The sequence below is a fragment of the Cavia porcellus genome, unplaced genomic scaffold (genome assembly GCF_034190915.1).
Source record: "Cavia porcellus strain 051 isolate PalLab524CR breed Dunkin Hartley unplaced genomic scaffold, mCavPor4.1 scaffold_16, whole genome shotgun sequence".
Lineage (NCBI taxonomy): Eukaryota > Metazoa > Chordata > Mammalia > Rodentia > Caviidae > Cavia > Cavia porcellus.
Genome location: NW_026947499.1, coordinates 33075806 through 33096496, shown reverse-complemented (window position 1 = coordinate 33096496; position 20691 = coordinate 33075806). Strand labels below are relative to the sequence as shown.

The 20691-nt window shown below is 48.1% G+C and overlaps 2 protein-coding genes across 7 annotated transcripts in view; both read left to right on the top strand.

The window, feature by feature from the left end:
• Igfals (insulin like growth factor binding protein acid labile subunit) overlaps positions 1–20691 on the top strand; it is a 94868-nt gene that overhangs the window by 64309 nt on the left and 9868 nt on the right. The window lies entirely within an intron of this gene.
• Hagh (hydroxyacylglutathione hydrolase) lies at positions 57–20545 on the top strand. Of its 5 annotated transcripts, none has more exons than XM_063226283.1 (11): positions 57–244; positions 2307–2497; positions 2941–3005; positions 4933–5050; positions 6217–6325; positions 8938–9041; positions 9394–9495; positions 13773–13852; positions 14251–14335; positions 15217–15302; positions 20390–20545. In XM_063226283.1, the coding sequence occupies exons 1-10, from the start codon at positions 169–171 to the stop codon at positions 15292–15294; spliced, it is 1008 nt and encodes a 335-aa protein (XP_063082353.1). In that variant the 5' UTR covers positions 57–168; the 3' UTR covers positions 15295–15302; positions 20390–20545. The 5 variants fall into 5 exon arrangements, with proteins under 5 accessions (XP_063082353.1, XP_005007446.1, XP_063082354.1 ...); XM_063226284.1 differs by having other exon boundaries at positions 190–351; XM_013141617.3 differs by lacking the exon at positions 57–244 and adding an exon at positions 472–685.

Sequence of the window (20691 nt, the reverse complement as noted above, 5' to 3'; positions counted from 1 at the left end):
CACTGGAGCGCTGGTTGGCTGGAGGTGGTGATGGGCGGGCGCCGACTGACTGGGGGCGGTGCTGGGCGGGCACTGGTTGATAGGGGGTGGTCTAGGCGGGCACTGATAGGTTGTGGCCACCGACGCCCCCGTCGCGACCGGGCGCCTGACAGTGCCGCCCTGCGGGTCATGGTGTTCGGCCGTGGGCCACTGTCCCTTCGGAGCCTCGCCGCGCTGGGAGCTGCCTGTGCGAGCCGCGGCCTGGGTAGGTGTGCCAGGGCACTCCCGGACGTCGGTTGGGCGCGCCCACGCTGTCTCCGGGCGTAGGAGCCGATCACCTTCCGACCGGACAAGGAGCGGGGCTGCAAAGAGGTCGGCAGGCGGGCGGGCACCTGATCTCTTCTCTTGTGGCTCGCAACCTTTGGAGTGACATCGAGTCACCGCTCCCCAGAGCTGGAAAGCCTTAGCCCGGCCCTTTTTCGACTTTCGCAGAAAACAATCACGGTTCTGGAGTGTGTGACACTCTCTTGCTAAGGAAAAAGCCGGCTTGTTGAGGTCCCCAGAATTACAGGCCTTTGCATTAGAGACAGTTCCCGGTGTGGCGGCCGAGAGCTTTTCCATCTCTCTCCAGGCAGAGTCCATGCAGGCCTGGCTTCCATTCCAGCGAGCCCTCGGCTGTGTTTGGTGCCATAGTCTGCCTTGAGAGGTAGGGCCATGAAACGTCTTGATTTTTAAAGTGTATTGTGGGCTAAGCAAAACATGTCTAAGGGCTTGGCCTACTGCAGGCTACAGGTCTGTGATTTCTGCTTATGCGAAATACCCAGGTACCAAACCAGTGAGCTGGGTTTTCCAGGAGTGCTCAGGTAGGTTGTGTGTGGAAAAGGAATAAGGTTTCTGGGGTATGAGATCAATTCCTTCCTTAGAAATAAAGGCATCTTCTCCAGGTTGCAGCATGGGTTATAAATCTTTTCCTCTACCTGGGCGCTGTAATGTCCTACTAGAAAACACCACAGAGCACCTTGTTAAGAAAGGCATTTTCACACTCATTGAGTCTTACTTTCACCCTCGGTCTTCTATAGGCTGGATACTTCTGGGGTTTAGGAGTGGTAAACTATCACAGGAACCTGATCATACAGAAATGTTTATTATACTGTCTTTGAGAAGGACCTAGAAAATGTTCAGCTAGTTTGTCAAGAAGAATTGGGGTAGGATGGTGACATGGCTTAGTGGTAGAGTACTTGCCCAGCACCCATAAGAACTTGAGTTCAATCCTCAGCAACACACACACACACACTCACTCACAAAAGAAAGCACAAACACAATTTGGGCTGTTTTCCTAGCCATGTGGGTATTGATCCCACATTTAGACAGGTCCTGGAGGCGTTATGTTCCAGAGGGTCAAGGGATCACTTTCTGGATCCCTTTTGGGAAACACCCTCAGCCTGGCATCTACCACTATCTTGCCACCTTGTGTGATTGAACCCTGGGCCTTCTTACTGAGCTATATCCCCAGACCTTTTTAAAAAATTTGAGACAGAGTCTTCCTAAGTTACTTGTGATACTTCTACCTCAGCCTCCTACAGTTCTAGGATTACAGGTGTTCATCACCACCTTGGGTTTTTTTTCCCCTTTACAGCTCAGACTTGTGTTGTTGGGGGGCTCCATGAATTTTTAGACTGACTAGGAGTTTCATTGGTAGACTATTTTGGCATGTGCCCACTGGATGTTGGATACTTTTGTTCCTTAGCCACTCACTTCTCCCTACCTCCTAGCCACAAAGACAGAGGCCTTTCACTCACCTGGGTGGTGATCTTGTACCCTCCACTGTAGAAAAGTAAGCAGTGGTGGCCAACTTAGAACCTCTGTGTTTGACCCATATCAAGTGTCTCCCATTTACAGGAGGAAATACTGTTTTCTCCTGTAACTGGAGGGCGAGAAGGGCTGTGAATAATCATATAGGACTCAGGTCTCTTAGCCTCTAACTACAGGAGAAAACAGAGGCAACTTACTGTGCTGGGGGGTAAACAATCCAGCTTTGTCACCTCCCAGGACCACAACAGTCCCCTCAGCAGTGGTGTGCATCATGCTGAAGCTGGGAGTTCTGTCCTTTCAGGACCTTTGAGAGATAAAAATTTAAATCTGAGACAGCTGGTTTCCACAAATGGGACCATGAGTCATTTTCTATACCTTTCTTTATGGATGTAGTGAAACTGAGACATTCTCTGTCAGAGGAATTTAGAAAAATCAGGCTTGGTGCTGGAAGGAGTGTGGCTCCTTTGAATTTTCATTTCTGGTGACTGACTTGGAGCTGTGTCCTGTGTCCACAGGTCCTGGATCCACAAGTCCACCTCTGCTGGGAATCCTCCTGCATCACACAGATTTAAGGAAAAGTGTGACTGTGGAGCAAGGCGCCATGAAGATTGAACTACTACCTGCCCTTACTGACAACTACATGTACCTGCTCATCGATGAGGATACCCAGGAAGCCGCCATTGTGGACCCTGTGCAGCCCCAGAAGGTGTGAGGTTTTGCCTGGACCCCCGTGCTTTGTCACCTAGCACCATGTCTTCTTCTCCATAGATAACATTTGTATTGTCTTTGCAGCTCTGTCAAACCTAAGTGGAGACAAGTTTATTTAGTTTTTGGAAAACAAACCAGTGTCCTTCTGCTACTTTCCAGCCATTCTGTTAAGGGAGTAGAGGAGATCACAGGCCCCATAATACTGGTCTTTGGACTCTTATGAGCCCTTAAGACTTAGCTTTCCTACACGCTTTTGCTTCAGTGCTGACCTCAGAGCTGAGTGGGCATAGAGAGGGTCCAGTGGAACTGAGAATCACCAAGTTGAACAAGAGGGAAAAAGGCTATCTTCTCTCTTCTGTCCCACAGTGGGGCCAAGTATCAAGGGCAAGTTAAGGGCCAGGAGTGTGACAGACCTTTATCTGACTTCCCCTGTGGCCACAGGTTGTAGAAACAGTGAAGAAACATGGCGTGAAGCTAACCACTGTGCTCACCACCCACCACCACTGGTAAGTGTGGGGTCCCAGGCTGGCCTCTGGCTCTGGAGGATCACAGGGATAAGCAAGGGTCTGTCTTTCACCTGTGTGGGCAAGGGGCTGGCTTGTAGTGTGGGTGAGGGAGGCCCCTGGGAAGATTCTGAGCACCAGGGCCCCTTCTTCCTTCCCCATAGGCTTATGGGTTTCTGAGGTGCTGGTCCCAGGGCCATAAGTATGGGGTCTGCTAATGTAGCCACTACTTGGAGAGATACATGCAGCCTGCAAGGAGAGAAAAGGGCAGGGCAGTGTCTTCAGTCTGCTTCCCCTGCTGTCCCTTGGAGCCTGACTTCTTTGAGCCACAAGAGGGACCTCCCCTCCCCCCCCACAGTTGCCTCTCACATCCCCTGGGCTTGTGAAATGGTACATTAGCCTCCATGTTGGGCAAAAGAATCCTAAACATCAGCTTTTGGTTTTTTCTTTTTAAATAAGCAGCTATCTTTCAAGCGTTTTTTTCCCCATGTTTTAAAAAAGTTTTTCGAAACTAAAGGAAGAGAAAAAATATTTGAAAACTGAAGGATGAGAAAAAAGCTCCTGTGTTTTGTAAGGAATTGTCTTTCCAAAGCCCTCCTTTTGGCTTTTTGAAACTTTTGAGGCTCGTCAAAGGTAGCAATGATTATCTGGCTCTTAATAGTCTTTCTCAAATGACCAGTGAGGGCAGCCTTTGACTGTTTACCCTAGATGGCCCAGCACAGAGCTTGAGCTGCCAGTGCTTTTGTGGACAAAAGTGAAGCACAGATGATGTAGCTCAGATGGTCTTTGGTGTTGGTTGGGCCTTGTGGCCAGGCCTCTGAGGTTCTGAGCCATGTCCTCCCAACGCTAGGAATACAGCACCAATAACTTCCTTGTTGGTTACTTAATATAGCTATTCTGTCTTTTGGAAAATCTGCTAAGGCCCACCTGCTGTGGTAGCCTGGCTCTGGGGCTCCTGATGGCAATTTTTCACACTTCTCTTGGATTCTGTCTCCATGCTAAGTAGCCCTAGTCCAAGTGCCTCTTTCCTGATACTTTGGTGAGAGTTTAGTTTTGTTTGTTTGTTTTTTCTAGTAGTATCTGATGTTTTTAAGAAACCAAGTCCTGAACTGAGTTCCTGCGTTGAGCCTATGTTTCCCATAGTGTGTTGTGTTATTTTTTGTTTGGATGATAGTGTTTGTGTGTATGTGTGTACCTGGGACTGAACTCTCGACCTCCCACTTAGCAGGCAAGCCCTTGAACTGCTGAGCTAAATCTCCAGCCCTGTAATAGTGTTTTAAAGATCAGTGATGTCAAAACAAAGCAAAAAGACAAAATACTAACAAAAAAGCAACAACAACAACAAAATCAGTGATGAATGCAAGCAGGGTGATGGTGCCTCCCTGGCCTATGTGTGATAACCCTCTTCCTTGGGGCAGAGGATAGGGCATCAAGCTCATCTTGCCTCCCTGGGGCCCTGATGAGTAGAGACAGGTGTCTTGTTTATTCTCTGGACTCCTCCTGGGGTGTAGTTTCATACATACAAGAATCAATATGGGCACACTGAGTGCTATACTGACAGGAAGCAATGTTCCTTAGTACTGGAAAAGCCTGAGCTGATTCTGTGAAATGGAGCTTGGAAGAGTGGGGACACTCAGCCTGGCCAGGCTGAAAGAGGAATGCCATTCAAAGGGCTCCAGGTGATTCCCAGAAGTCTGGATGATCTAAGGGTAATTTGCTTCCTCTGCTCCAGAAAACAGCAATAGCACAGTATGGCAGTGCCTCACTTAAAACTGGGCATCAAAACTATTGTTTTCACTTGAGCTAAATGACAGATAGGAAGCCTTTCCTGTATTAGAAGATGTGTTTCTATTCGTGAGGAACATGGTAGGCAAGTGAGCAGACCCTCTTCATCCAGTGGGTTACCCCATGTCTCCTGTTTGACTTCCAGGGACCATGCTGGTGGGAATGAGAAGCTGGTCAAGCTGGAGCCAGGGCTAAAGGTGTATGGTGGCGATGACCGAATTGGGGCCTTGACTGACAAAGTCACACACCTGTCTACACTGCAGGTAGGGAGTGAGCCAACAGAAAGGATTCAGGGTGGCCCTGCCTGGACGCTAGGCCCAGGGCACAGTTTGGGAAGGGGGCACAGTGAGAGCCCTTCACTTCAGTGTCCAGCACAGGTGTTCCCTGTGCCTGCCTGAATGGCAGCTTGACAGTTTTTTCTGTCTAGTTCATAGCAAGAAAATCTGTGTGCAAAATGTGCCTGGGTGTGGGGAGGCCATGATACTTGCTCTGAGTGGAGTGGGAAAATTTTTTTCCCTCAGTACTGGGTATAGAGCCCAGGGCCCTTACACTGAGGTACGTGTCTAGCCCTTTAAAATTTTTTTTTATTTTGAGACAGAATGCTAAGTTGCCCAGGCTAGCCTCAAACTCCTGCCTCAGCCTCTCAGGGTGGTGGGATACAAGCTGTTCAACCATGCCTAGCTGAAATAGGAAATTTAAAAAGGAATTGTGGAGTGATGTTTATTTTCTGGATGCAGTAGTGGTGGGATTATGCTGAGATGTACATATAAGAGATGTAGCAAGATTATTTGGTAACATTTGTCAGGATGAGGACATGCCCCTGTGTTTGTATAGAAAGTGTGTACAATTTTGGCATCCCAGTGAGAACTACCAGAGTGTCTCTCTTGCAGTATCTGCTCTGTCATAGGTTTGGACTCTTTTTCATTTTATTTTTAAAGTTTTATTTTATTTTGGGGTACCAGGAGTTAAACTTAGGAACTCACACTTGCCAGGCAGGCACTGCACCACTGAGATAAACACCTGACCTCTGTAGATTTCTAAAGTGAGAAATTACAGAGTGGCGATCACACACACACACACATGCGCATGCACGCACACAGGGAGAGAGCGATGACTTCCCAGGCAAAATGCCTGGTTTAGATTTGGCTGTTTTGAACAGTGAACCAAAGAAGATCCCTTGGCTCTGCCCTTCTGGAGTGGTGTCTGTATCTGGGGCTGCACCCAAGGAGGAAGTCCCATAGCCACCTTTACCCAACCCAGAGCTCCTCCTCGTCCTGGGTATTTCTAGAGGCATCTGCAAAATTGGGAAGACTAAACACTCTGGATAGGGAACATTTGTATGGGACCAGCAGTGCCACTTGTTTGTGAGTCCAGAGAAAGGCCCCCAGTTGTCAGGGTTCATGTCAACCTCTCTTTCATTTCACTTCAGGTGGGGTCTCTCAACATCAAATGCCTGTCAACACCATGCCACACTTCAGGACACATTTGTTACTTTGTGACGAAGCCTGGTGGTTCAGAGCCCCCTGCTGTGTTCACAGGTGAGTGTACGAGGGTATGGGGGCCAGGTGGTCCTTGTGACGTCATCAAGGCTTATGGTCTCGATCACCTGCATAGAGAAGCAACTTTTCCTACCAGATGGACTCACAGGGATGCTGTCCTCTGCCCTAAAACCCATGTGGTGAACCACACACTAACCCCGAGTCTCAGCTTCAGACACATAGTATATCATCAGGTAGTGCTGGAGAGTTGGGGCACCTTCTGACCCCTCACCATGCCATACTGCTGCCATATGACTGGGAGGGGGACAGCCTCCCGCCCCTCCAGCAACAGACAGGTAGCCTGGCCTAAGCAGGGGCCTGGCCATGGGAGACCCTTAGGTGCCATGTGGTCTTTCCATATACCCCCCCCTCCCAGAGAGCTCTGTGAGCCAGGCTGGGTGATGTATAAGACAGGACCCCAGGCCCAATCCCTATATCCTACTGGTAGTGATCTGCAGACCCAGCAGCACCATGGACCAGTTAATGGTTGAGAGAGTTCTAGGAGCTGCTTGGGTGGCTGTGACCATCACTGAGCTTTGTGGGGCCCTGAGCCAGCTTCCCAGATGGTGTGTGTGCTATAATTACTCAGGACACAAACAGGTATATCCAGAAATCTCAGGAATTTTTTGAGAGAAATCAAAGTAATATTGATGCTGATGTAAAGGTGGCCAAGCAGGCACCAGAACAGGGGCTGAGTGCCAACCTGCTCTTCAGCTTTGTGGTGCTAACTGGAGTTTTGCAGAGCTTTGGGTCACATGTTGGTTTAAAGAGACTGGCTGAGGGCGCCTAGGATTCTCCTGGGAAATGGGAGACAGCTAGGCTAGAGTACAGGTCACGTAGTGTAGGGCATGGATGTGGCTGGATATCTAGAATGATGAGAGCCTTGATGGAATTCTTGGAGTGAGAGTGGGGGTCTGTTACTTTTTTCTTTTTTCTTTGTTTTTGTCTTTTTGAGACAGGGTCTTGCTATGCAGTTCAGGCAGGCCTTGAGCTCACTTTGTAGCCCAGGCTGGTCTCGTACTTGCAACGATCCTCCTGCCTCAGTCTCCTGAGTGCTGGGATTGTAGGTGCGAACCACCACACCCTGTACCTCTTTTTTCTTTTTTGAGACAGGGTCTTACTGTGCAGTTCAGGCTTGCCTTAAACCCACTACAGAGACCAGGCTGGCCCCAAACTCACGGTGATCCTTCTGCCTTAGCCTCTCAAGTGCTGGGACTATAGGCATGTGCTACTACTCCTGGATGAAGTCTATAGCTTTTCTGTAAAACTGAAATTATTTTAAAAATAATAATAACAATAATAAAACTGAAATTGTTCCACAGCCTATGCTTATTTTTAAATACAGCTATAGGAACTTGCTTTTTCTTCAGGGCAGTAGCATATAATGTAGGCTGGGGACCCTGCAGGAGTCCATGTCAGGTTCTGGATCTGCTTTTCCTTACTCAGAGTAGAGGTTCTACCTTATCAAATGGTGGCCTGGAACAGAACTTGGCCAGTGCTTACATTTTCACTGTGGCTAGTGAATTGGGTGGGATCTCTGTGAACTGAAGTTGTTGCTGTGGCAAAATGGTGAGACCTGCGTGGCCCGTACCACATGGCCCTCAGGGTTAGGTAAGCAGGTGTGGAGTCAGCTCAGCCATCCAGCTTACATGGCTGGGTGCCCCTCAAGGCTCTTGCCTGTCCTGTCAGAAAACCCAGGTTTGTCACTGTTTCAGGGAACCACAGTAGAAAATTGTGGAATTTGGAGGTGCCATGAAGGGTGACTGCTGCGGGACACTGACTTGATTGTTTTGTGCTTGTTACTGTCACATGTTTTACAGTGGCTGGCAGCGTGACTTGCATAATGACCCTGTGCAAATAGACAGTGTCCTCCAGGGAAAAGTGCAGTTGTCTGGTATTGACAGTTCGGTCCAATGTTCAGCAGGGTCCAGCCAACATAACCTAGGGCCCCCAGTTGAGCTGAAGGAGGGCAGAGGTGGAGGAAGCAACAGACCAGAGAAGGACACGGTGGGAGGGACTGGTGTCTCTGTAGCTGCAGTGGAGGATAAGGCATTCAGGATGAGATGTGAACAGGCAGGGTGGGGCCTGAGGGACAGGAGCAACTTGGGTGGAGTCTGCATGTGGGGAAGACCCAGTTTAGGGCCTCAAGACCTCAGGGAGGGCCCAGGGAAGCCCTAATGCAGGGATGGCCTAAGAATGCTGGGGTGGAGACTGGGGCAGTGGGAGGTCTGCAGGGGGTGGCCACCTCAGGTGCTCTCAGCTGCAAAGGGCAGGCCCTACCAAAACCTAAGTACCAAGGAAAGGGCTCGGACAGGCTGCCAGGTTAGTAGGGAGCAGGAAGATTTGTGAGGTGGGCCTGGGGGTTGTGCGAATGGGGTCAAGGTGACTTTAGTTTCAGACCTGAACAGCTGGTTGTTGTCCATGGCACCATATGAGACCCGAGGCACAGCATTTGGGAGTGCCTATTGGGTGTCTAGGTGGATGTAGCCAGTGGTCAGTGAACTCATTGCTTCAGCCTACAATGCCAGAGGCTGTGGCCAGTTCCCTGGCCTCTTTCGAGCCTTAGCCAGCTGCTCAGGTGACTCCACTGCATGGCTGCTGGTGTTTTCCAGGTGACACCCTGTTTGTGGCTGGCTGTGGGAAGTTCTTCGAAGGGACTGCGGATGAGATGTACAAGGCACTGCTCCAGGTCTTAGGTCGGCTCCCTCCAGACACGGTGGGTTGCACCCCCTGGTCTGTAGGATCCCACTCTGTGGAGCATCCCCACACCTTGGGCCCCACCTTGGGAGGCCAGGAGAACTGCACAGCTGCATATACCCTAGGCCCCTGGTACAGGCCTCACCTGGATCGAGAGCAAGCAGGCCGAGGTGGCTCTTTAATATGCTTTTTATTGATGTTTAACATATATTTGCACATGTCCAGTCCTAAGAGCTGCCCCTGTGGGTGTCCACTAGCTATATTCCATATGGTACCCAGGTCAGGTCAAGGATATGAGCCAGCCCAGAACCCTCAGGGCTTCCCTAGGAATTGCCAGCTCCGTGAAGCTCATGTCCTGGCTTTTTCCCCAGAGAGTCTACTGTGGCCATGAGTACACCATCAACAACCTCAAATTTGCACGCCATGTGGAGCCCAGTAACAAGGCCATTCAGGAGAAACTTGCCTGGGCTAAGGTGAGTAGGACTCACAGATAGGACATGTCACAGCACTGTGACCTCCCAAGTGTCTGTTGTACAAGGGTCTGGGTGCTGCTGCCCATAGGTCTGAAGAGTGAGTGGAACCATGTTACCACCAGCCTGAAGCCACCTAGCTAGTCTGACTGGATAGGTCCCTTAGGGGACTCTGCTTCTGTATTTCTTACAAGTACCAAGGCCGACTGTAGGTTCTGGCTGGTTTCCCACACTCTGAGCAGTGGAGTTGGGACCTGTATGGGGAAGCATCTCTGCTGTTCCTAGACAGGTGGGGCCCTCAGTCTCCTTGTCTGAAAGGCATTTATTTCCATCTTGGCCCAGGGGTTCCACTGGGCCACAGGCCTGCTAAGACTTCTCCAGGATGCATGGGCTGTGTCCCTAAACTCACTGAGAAACAGTAACAAACATGCAGCCCACAATGTGAGAGAGGTCAGGTCTCAGCCATGGCTCTCTTCTGAGTCCAGTGAGTGATGCTTCCTCCTGCAGCTTTGTATACTTTTTAAACAACCTGTTTCTGTCTAGCATCTTTTCCATAGGTCCTTACAAAACAATATTCAAAAATTTAAACACTACTTCAGTTAGCTGACAGTGTGTGTATATCAATGTATTACCACTTGGTAACTTCCTTTGCATAGTTATCTTTTGTTTTTCTTTACACTAGAGTTCAAACTCAGGGCCTCACACATGCTGGGTAAATGTCAGCTTTTCCATAACTGAATTTTGAGGCTCAGGTATATCTTGTAGAGTGTATTGTTTTGAGTGAACAGCCTGTTTTTCTTTTTAAAAAAATTTTTTATTTTTATTAGTGCATGTTTCAGTATGTAATGATTACTTTCTTTGTGGGAAATTGGTTCGTCCACCTCCCTTACTGTCCCACTCCATCCCTCCATCTGAAATCTGGTAGAACTTTGACAGTATGTGCTGCTGTGGAGATACACGGTGCTGCTGCTCTTCAAGGCCCCTCACCCCTTCCCTCCCCCAGGTACTGATGTCCTTTCCCATCACTATAGATCACTCTGGTCTAGAGCTTTATGGAAATCAGGCAGTAACCCTACCCTCCTCTGCCTGGCCCTCTGGCTCCTCAGCCTTTGGTGTTGTTGCTGAGCAGTAGCCCATTGCATGTTTATCTAATATCTGCTGGGAACATCTGGGTGGTTTCCAGTTTTTGCTTATGAACAAAGTTGTGAATATTTGTGTAAAAATTCCTTTGTGGGCCCATGTTTTTACTGCTCTTGGGTACATTCCTGAGAGTGGAATTGCTGGGCTGTACAGCTACATTTAACACTTAAGAAACTACCAAACTACATTACAGAGAGGTCATGCTGTGCCGCACACCATTCTCAAAGTGTTGGGAGCACCAGTTACCCCACGTGCTTACCAACTATCACTCCTGTTGGTCTTAAATTTTGTCATTATGATAGGTCTGTAGTGATATCATATATGTATATATATGATGGTCATATATATGACCTTGCCCTTTCCAGGCAGGTACTTGTGCTGCTGAGCTAAACACCTAGCCTGGTATCATATGCTTTGTGATTTGAGAGGGATAACCAGGAATTGAACTTACGACCTTGGGCTTGCCAAGCAGATGTTATGCTACTGAGCTATATCCCTGGCCCCCTTTTTTAATGATTTTTTTTTGGTATCATGTACTTTGAAAGTTGCATTTCATTACTGATAATGAAAGTGACCATCTGTGCTACTGACCTTTTATATGCTGACTTTTGTGAAGTGTATTTTTTTTTTTTTGAGACACTGTCTCATTATGTGGCTTAGCCTAGCCTTGAACTCACTATGTAGCCCAGGCTGGTCTCAAAGTCACAGCAATCCCACTGCCTCAGCCTCCTTAGTGCTGGAATTTTTGTCCATTTTAAATATTGGGTTGTCTTTTATTGAGTTATAAGAGTGCCATATAACATCTGGAAATGCATCTTTGTTAAATATAAATATATACCTCAAATATTTTCTCCCAGTTAATGGTTTCCTTTCTGTTTTTTTTTTTTTTTTAAGTTTCCTTTGAAGGACAAGAGTTTATACTCTTGGTGAAATATGCTTCATCCATGTTTTCTTACACTTTTTGTGTCCTTAGAAACCTGTGCATACTCAAGGTCACAAAGACTGTTTGGGGGCTCAGTTGTAGCTTCTGTTTTAGTATATTTCATTGCTTCCTTCCCCAGCGTGTGTCTTTTATTTTTCATGCCTTGCTTCACTGGTGAGGATCTTCAGGGCATGTTAAGGAATAGCATGTATATATCCTGCGCTTGTTCAGTCTTTTTATCCCTTAATATGAGAACCTATGGCATTTTCTTTTTTTCTTTTTCACATGCTATTGGGATTGAACTCAGGACCTTCACAATGAGATATATCCCCAGCTCTTTTTTTCCCCCACCAGACAGGGTTTTGCTAAATTGCCCAGGGTGGGCTTGAACTTGTGTAGAATGTCCCCAGATGGGCTCAAACTTGTGATCCTCCTGCCTCAGCCTCCCAAGTGCTGAGATTACAGGTGCGCACTGCCACATCTGGCTGCTGTTTTTTTTTTTTTTTTTTTTTTTTTTAAACTCGGGATCGAACTCATGACCTTGTGCTTGCCAGGCAGACACTTACACCACTGAGCTAAATCCCTGGCCTGCTGTGGAGTTTTTGTACCTCTTTACTGGGTTGAAGAAATTTAATTCTATTCCTGATTTTTTGAGAGTTTTTATCATAAGTGGGTGTTGAATTTTGTCAACTGATTTTTCTCTTACATAATCATAAGGTTTGGAAAGGAAGCTTTTGTAAATGGGGAAGAGGGTTTGAATAGATACATGGTTTGTAAATGGGGAAGAGGGTTTGAATAGGTTAAAAAAGTATCATATCATGTATAGTTACAAATTCTTTTAATATGCTGAGTCATATGGATCAGTTTTCAAATGTTAAATCTTCCTAGTTAAATCTTGGTCAGCCTATTACCTTTTTACATATTACTACTTTGTATTTTTGTGTCTTTATTCATAAGAGATACTGTTCTGTAGTTTTATTTTCTTAAGTGTCTTTGTTACTTTTGATGTTGGCATAGTGCTGACCTCAAGAGCTCAAAAGTGTTTCCTCCACTTTTGGTAAGAGTTTTTGTTTTGTTTTGTTTTTTGAGACAGGGTCTTGCTAAGTCTCGCATGCTGGTCTTGAACTCACTAGATAGCCCACGCTGGCCTCAAATTTGAGGCAGTCCTTCTTGGAGAAGTCAGTTCTCTTCTCTCAGAGGTGGAGGGAGATGTTGTAGGAAGAGGGAGAAAATTGCATGAAGCACAGGGTATGTCACAAAACACTCTAGGATTGCTTTTCCCAGAAGGGATGGAGCAAAGAGTAGTGATCACTAGTCTTTCAGCTCCCCTCCTTGGCGTACTTCTAGTGGCTGAAGGGACACTAGTTGGTAGCACATCTGGGGGAAGGAGATGTGACATGGGGAACCTCAGCACTGAGGGAAGGGGTCAGGAGCTGTGTGGGTGTCAGCAGCACTGTCACAGCTTGTCCTTCTGCCCTCCTACTAGACTGACTATAGAAAGGCTGGGGCTGCATGGACCTCTTTACTGGATTGAAGAAATTTAATTCTATTCCTGATTTTCTGAGAGTTTTTAATCATAAGTGGGTGTTGAATTTTGTCAACTGATTTTTCTCTTCATAAGGTTTGGAAAGGAAGCTTTTGTAAATGGGGAGGATACTTTTAAACTTTTAAAGTAAACTTTTAAAGTAAACTTTTAAAGTAAATTACTCCCTGCTTTGACCAGGCTGAGTCCTCCTCTCTCCCTGGTCAGTGCTTCTCAGGAGTAAGGCATCTGGAGAGATGACAGGAAAGTGTCCTAAGGTTCTGCAAGCCTTCCTGGGGCATCTCCTGAGTCCTGGTTCCTGGAGAGCTGGCAGGGAGGGAGCCTGCCTCCCTCCAGATGGGCTGTCACCCACGTGCTTTCTTTCTTTCTGTGCATCATTACTTCTAGCCTGTGAAACTCAAACATAATAGTCATGAAGAAGAAGCTCCCCTTCTTCTCCCCTCCCCTCTAGCACTGGCAGTGGGGAGGTGCAGTGAAAGCAGCAGCCGACCCTCTGGGGGTGACTTCCTGCCCATCCAGTCCTCCATAAGTGGGAGAGAGCAGGCTTCATCAGGGGAGTACGAGTTGGGGACCTACCACGCTGCCCCTCTGCTTGTTCCATCTTCAGTTGGAATTTGAAGATCACTAAAAGGTATCTGAAATGAGGTCTCCATGTGACAGTAGTGTGTCTTTCAGGAGAAGTATGCCAATGGGGAGCCCACGGTGCCATCCACGCTTGCAGAGGAGTTCACCTACAACCCCTTCATGCGTGTGAGGTGAGGAGCCCCTATGACACTCGTGCTGGTTTCACCTCAAGCAAAGGGCTAAACCATGTCCAGGCTCCCAAGTAGGTGGCCCTGACCTACATCTCTAAATGGGAGGGACACTTTTGGTGCCTTAGCAGGGTTTTAGGGTCCCTCTGTTCAGGGCCTCTAGGCCCTATAAGCAGGGAGCTGCTATCAGGATCCTGAGGCTCTGGGTGCTGGGCAGTGCAGGATCGTATGAAGTCCATGGCTTCTCTTTTTCTGCCCTGCTGGAAGGACCTGGCTCAGGCTTTCAAGTCTCTGACAGTGGAGACAACACCTAGCCGGCATCCTCTGTGACAGTGTCCTGGCTTCTTCGGCCATGCGTGCTGCATATAGCCTGCAACTTGCCTTCTTTCTTGCCTCCTCAGGGAGAAGACAGTGCAGCAGCATGCAGGTGAGATAGACCCTGTGACCACCATGCGTGTCATCCGCAGGGAAAAGGACCAGTTCAAGGTGCCTCGGGACTGAGGTGGCTGCACACAAACCTACTACCACTGGCACATTTAGGGAGTGGGAGTTTTAGTAAAGGACTGCCCTACTGGTCATGCAAAAATCCAGTCTTGGTTTAATTTAAAATTAATTTCAGAGCTCTTACCTGTGTTATCAAATGTTCTAATGCATATTTATGAGAAAAAGTTTAAAAGTATTTATTCCCATAACTGCTGCTTGCTGACTCAGTGTTGTCTCTTGCCTTAACCCACTTTACCCACTGCCTCTTCCTGCTGGCAGTCATATGATGGCCAGTGACAGCCAAACTGCTCAGAACAGCACTCAAGGAGGGGCTGGACAGTCCCCTTCCCTGGTCTGGCTCTGCAGGGAGGAGGAGGCAGTTGGCATTGCCCTGCTTGCACCTTTTTTTCGGAGGATCTGGATCTTTGTGGGTCTGTGTGGTCATTTTTATGGTTTTGTTGACATTAAGTGAACTGACATGAGCCCTTTGAGGGGAGAACCCAGCCCAGCCTGGGCTGGGTCTCAGGCCCTTTCCTAGATCAAGCTGCTCCTGGGTTGGGAAGTCTCTGGCTCAGTATAACTCTGCCTGGGTGAGCTCCTAGTTTGGGCACTGTAGCCACATGCCTACCTCATTGTGGGACACCTGACCTGAATCTCAACAAGTGCCAAGCACCAGCTGAAGGACACCCTGCCCAAGCTGCCCAGAGTCTCTGATATGGAGCAGCATCACGTTTTCCCCACAACCCCTCAGAAGTCAGTGCTTGTTGCATTCTGTCCCTGTGCCTGGTGAGGCTCGCTACAGGCTGGTCCTGAGTGGTGCACTGCCTTGTCCTGAAGAGGGGACATTTGGATATAGCCTTGGCTGAGTGCCAACATGTTGTCAGATCCAGGCAGGACACTCCACCTCTGTGGTTCCTGCTTATGGTGTGACTGACTCGCTGCTCCAGCAGGCTGGATTCTGAAACTTCAGGTGAGCATCCATGTGCCTTTGCTTAGAAAAACTCATCCTGGCTGTCCTCAGAAGCCACTCTCCTACGTATTGCTCTGCCTGCCATCTCTGATCCTGGGGCCTGACAGAACTGTGGGCAGCCACTGGACTCTGGTCACAGCAGCAAGTCACAGTCTGCAGGATAATAGGGGGGCGGGTCCCAGTGGTAGGAAGCAGAGTGGCAGCCCCAGATGCTGATGGTACTCAGTGTGGAGGAGGTATGGGATGAGGGTGAGTGCATGGCTCAGGACCCAAGCACATGGGGCCTCCCAGTGAGGAAAAAGGGTCATCTGTGTTTGACAGTGAGGTCAGGCCCCTGTTTGTGTGGACATGTGTGTCACCCACTCATTCCCACCTCCCCCATGTCTATACTATTCTCTCTCTCTAGGGGCCACAGGGGCTTGTTCCTTATCTGGCTCTGCTGGGGACCACACCGCTGTGGGGTTGGAATCCAGGATATTTTACAGTTGCACAAGAACTTCACAATTCCTTGTCATTTAGTGATGATAGAGGGAGTCCCCAGCCACACCTGTACCCAGAGGTGTCATAGAATAGGGTTTGCATGTCCCTAGCCCGGCACTCTGCCTTAGAGATTGTACCAGTGTCCAGGCATGTATTTACGTGGACTCTGAGCTCCTGAGTAGCCAGTGTGATGCTGCTGTCCAGGCTGAGTCCTGGTTGCCCTGGGGCACCTCCTAGCCGGCTGCCCCTGAATGGCTGCCTTTGAGGTGAGTGTTACCTTTGTTCAGCAGCTGCCACAGTACTTCACAGGTGGCCACAATCCTGAGCTCCTCTCCCAGGTAGGAGCAGTACCTTTAAATGTGCCTCAGCCTAGCACAAGGCAGCCATTCCAGCAACCACCTGTGTACTGCTCCCTCTACCCCTGCCATACTATTCCTAAATAAAGGGTGGTTTTGCAGGTCCTTCTGGGACTTGACTTTGCTTTCAATGTGGCTGTCATGACAGTCTGGCAGGGCTTAGGAGCTGTTGTTTACTCACCGGCAGGCACCAGTGTAGTTTCCCATCTGTTGCCACTGTAAACCGTGGCTTCCTTGCCCATTGAGGGTCTCTATGGGATTCATGATCAGAGCTCATTGCTGGTCTTAGGGAGATATTTTCAGTTCTTGAAAATGCTTCAGCTCATCTGTTGAAATTCTGAATGAGTTCTGCTTCTGCTTGTAGGGCTGTTGTTCTCCATCCCTACCATCTGAGCCTGTTTGTTGGTGTCTCTGACAGTGTGCATATGAAATGGTAATCCATACAGGTTTGAGTCTGTCCCCCTGGTCACTGGGCAGCCAAGCACTTTCTCACATGTTCACTGTGCTTGGGTAGTAGGGTTCCCTCCCCATGAGCAGCCACTGTATGGAAGTGGGGAGCCCCAGTTTTGCATATGGATTGATGTCCTTGCTGATCTTTGAGCTCCTTCTCTGCTGTCGTCTGCTGTTCATTGTTTTGTTTTAGGTGACTTGTGTTCTTTGGTTACAGTTTATAGTTAATTGTTTATGGCTGTCTTTCCACTGTCTTGTTGAGAAGCTCTTATTTCATCTAGTCAGTGCACCTATCCTGCCTGGCACGACTGCTTTTGTGTCCTGCTTAACAGCTCTTTTCCACTCCTGTGGTGCCTCCTGTGACCAAAGTCCAAATTCCTTTAGTTTTTTGCTTTTTACATTTAGGTTTCTAGTTCATACGAAACTACTTTTTATGCCTATCCTGTTTTTTTTTTTTTTTAGTGGCCCTGGGGATAGAACACAGAGCCTTGCACACACCAAGTAAGTTCTAATATGAACTGCACCTCCAGACAGGGTCTCCTAAGTTGCCTCCACCTGTGATCCTCCTGCCTCATCCTCATAAATAGCTGAGATCATAGGACACCACAACCAGTTCTGGAATCTGGGTTTTATTCCTATAGAGGATAGATACCCAGGTAGCCACATTTGGCTACATTGATGGTTTCTGAGTTTCACATATCTGCACCCTGGTAGGAAACTAATGTTTTTTTTGTGCTGGCCCCATGTTCTTAGTGGCTACAGCTTTAGAATAATTCTTTATCCAAGGAAGGGATGTTGGCCTACCTCGTCTGCACCAGTCTGGGGCATCCCAGCTCTTTGCTCTCATGAACAGATGTTAGGATGTTTTCCTCAGATGAGGACCAGAATAGTGCTAGCTCATGCTAGAAGTGAGTTTTTGCAATGTGCAGTCCAAGTTATAAAACATGCCCATTATTTGCTTAGCTCTTTGCTACTTGGTACTGCGGTACAGTCCCGACCCCAGGGTAAGGGCTTGGTCCCCACTGCTCTGCCCTCACCTCAGATGCCAACCACTAGCATTCACTCCTACAATGACACACAGAGCTCAGGAGTGCTGTGCTTGGGATCATGGCTTTATTACAGACACACAGGCAGTGGCCCAGGGGAAACACTCCCAGAGCAGGGCTTGGGTCCTTTCCTGAACCTCTGTGCCCTCCCACTCGTGTCCACACCAGCATGCTTACTGCTGCAGTGTCCTGTGCCTGCCAGGTCACCAGAGCAGCATTGCTGATGGTGTCACTGGCTGCAGGGGTGGATCCAGGCTTCAGCTGTCTCCCCTGCCTGGAGTCACAAGTTTGGTCTGTTTGGTGACCTTTTCTGTCTTGGGTGTCTTGTTAGCACCAGCTAGGGAATGAGCTAGAGGCTCCACGGTGGCAAATGGAAATTTTGAGGGCTTTGAGGATTATCATTTCCTCCCTAATGGCCTCCCAATAGTTGAGATTACAAGGTCTTGTCATCCTGGCTTTTGCTGCTGCTGTGAACAGGGGTGCTCTAATGCTGTGGGCCTGGAAGACAGCAGAGGTACAGTGGCCCTGAACAGAACCCCCAGCTGGAGCCTTGCAGATGGGTTAGTGGAAACTGAAGGCTTACTTTGGTGGGTACCAAGATGCTCTGAGAAATTTAGTGGTTATGGAGGAGGAATGAGCACCATGGAGCACTCTCAGATTGTCACTCTCAGGGTAGCAGAGGAGGCCTTTCACAGAAGGTAATATTGGAATAAGAATTGAGGAGATGGTGAGCGAGAAATGCAAAGGCCCTGGGACAGTAGAGCAAATAGGCTGCAAGTGTGAAGGGAGAGCAGGGACAAGTGGGGTTATCTGGGTCATGTGGACACTGGTGTCTACTCTGAGCAGAGTATGCCATGGTTGGCCAGGGAACCAATTCCAGGCCTTTTCCAGGATTTCTGATGCCTGAGGGGCACAAAAAAAACATTAGTTTCCTACCAGGGTGCAGATATGTGAAACTCAGGGGCACCCTCTCAGCCAGGCTTTACCTAGGGAAGACAGTGGGGAGCCCCAGGGGATCCCATGCTGGGAACAGTGCTGGCTGGGAGAGGACTTGGGAGCTCTGTGGGACTGGCCAGCAGTAAGATGGTAGTATCTTGTGAACTGAGTGAGAGAAGCAGTTCAGGGCAAAGTCCCACACCCAGAGAATTGCAGGGAGGCTGGGTCCAGAGATCAAAGGTCAGGGAGATGAGGAGGAGCCAGCCAGGCACAGAGAAAACTGGAAAGTCTGCAGGAGCAGCCTGCTGCAGGTATCATGAGCTGGGTTAAGGCTGAACACCTCTTAACGATTGCCTTTGATCTGACAGGTTACCTGAACAGATTTTCTGATACTGTTATATATTTTTTGGGCTAAACCCACTCATCATAATTTCAGTTGATGGATTCAATTTGATTCCTCTTTTGTACAGTTCCCATCTGGCTTTTATGTGTTGTGTTTCTCCTTTCCTTGGGGGTTTGTAGAAAGTAATTGTAGTCTGTTCTGCTCTGAGAGCCTCTGAGCCTGTTACTGTTAGCTGGTTTGTTGCAGTTCTGGGGTTGGAACCTAGACCTCCTGTGTAGTGGGCCAGTGCTCACCACTGAGATCTACCCCAGCTCACAGCTGTTTTTTAAAACCAGAAATTGTTTTTTTCAGTGGTAATAGGGCTATGAGTTATAAAGATTTTTGTTTCTGGTCTTACATTTTAAAATCAGGTGGGTCTGTACTGCCTAACCTGGGCATCCTCGCCTCTCTTGTTCAATAGGGGAACTACTGTCCTTTGTCTTCTTGCTTCTGGGTCCTCTTGGGCCTCTCACTTCCTTTCCAAAGCAAATGTGAAGCAAGTTTCTCTTCATGTGGTCCAGGGTCAGCACCAGAGAGCTTGCTTCATTATTTTCCCTGCCACATGTACAGGTGTCCCAGGTGGCTGAAGTCACTGCATCACATACATCGGAGGTGCCTGCATGACCTGTTCTGACCTGACTACAGTGCTTCCTTTCTGAGAATTCTCATGTTTAAAGCATTATTGTACCACCTTTTTCCTGGTTTCTATGATGCGTTGTGGGTTCTGTGTCAACTCAGGCCACATCCATGTGCATTTCTTTTGGCCCTTTGCTGATGCCTCTGGGACATGCTCATCCTCAGGTTAGCTGTTCCTATAGGCCAGCTAATGGATCCTGAGCCTTTTTCAGTAGGATGCCACCAGGTCCTTGCATGTTCCTCAGCTGCTGCCTGCTGTGTTGTTATGAGTCTCAGAGGAGTGTTTCTCTCCAGCAATAAAAGCATTTAGGATGTTGGCAACTGTCTTCTCCTGGGCCACCCACTGCCATGGATATGTTTCTGCCACACACAGTGGGGAGGCCCCATAGAGGGGCTGCTGAGGCTCATGGATGGGAGAAAGCCAGCACTGTCCACAGGTCCACCTGAGTTTTTGATGCCCTGAGTGTAAGCAACCCAGCCCAAAGACTGTCTATTGTTTTTCAGCAAAATCCTTAATTTTTAAAGCTCTACCATACTATATTTTACCAACCAGTAATTAATTTTCCTCCTGACAGTCGTTTGTGGATTGCAGGACATGTCTCACTACTCTGAATGGGCAGAAGTAGGGCAGGCAGGAAGAGAACTGGTCATTTGATGTCATTTATCTGTAAAACTGGCAACTTCAACACCCTACTCAATAACCAGTAAAACAACTTGACAGAGCATTAGCAAGGATATAAAAGAAAGCCGTCACTCAACCGAATCTGCTATTTACAGAACATGTCACTAATGTTTTTTCAGATGCTCAAAGAACATTCTTCAGAATACAGCATATCTGGGCCAAGGATTTAGCTGGGCGGCACAAACACCTGCCTGGAAAGCATGAAAACAAAAGAATACATCATATGTTAGACCACAAGAAAAGTCACAAAATTAAAAGGGTTTAAATTATACAAAGTATGTTTTTTTAACTGTAACAAAGTCAGAGATTCACAAAACAAATCTAGGAAAATCTCAAATGTTTCACAATTAAAACATTTGTAAATAAAGGCTGAGGCAGGAAGATTGCTGGGAGTTTGAGGCCAGCTTGGGCTACAAACTGA

What these genes read in the sequence shown, in the direction of transcription:
- Hagh (XM_063226283.1), top strand. Translation starts at nt 169, where the DNA reads ATGGTGTTCGGCCGTGGGCCACTGTCCCTTCGGAGCCTCGCCGCGCTG. An exon ending in ACCCTGTGCAGCCCCAGAAG is followed by an intron (nt 2,498 to 2,940) that starts GTGTGAGGTTTT and finishes CTGTGGCCACAG; the next exon opens with GTTGTAGAAACAGTGAAGAA. An exon ending in AACCCCTTCATGCGTGTGAG is followed by an intron (nt 13,853 to 14,250) that starts GTGAGGAGCCCC and finishes TTGCCTCCTCAG; the next exon opens with GGAGAAGACAGTGCAGCAGC.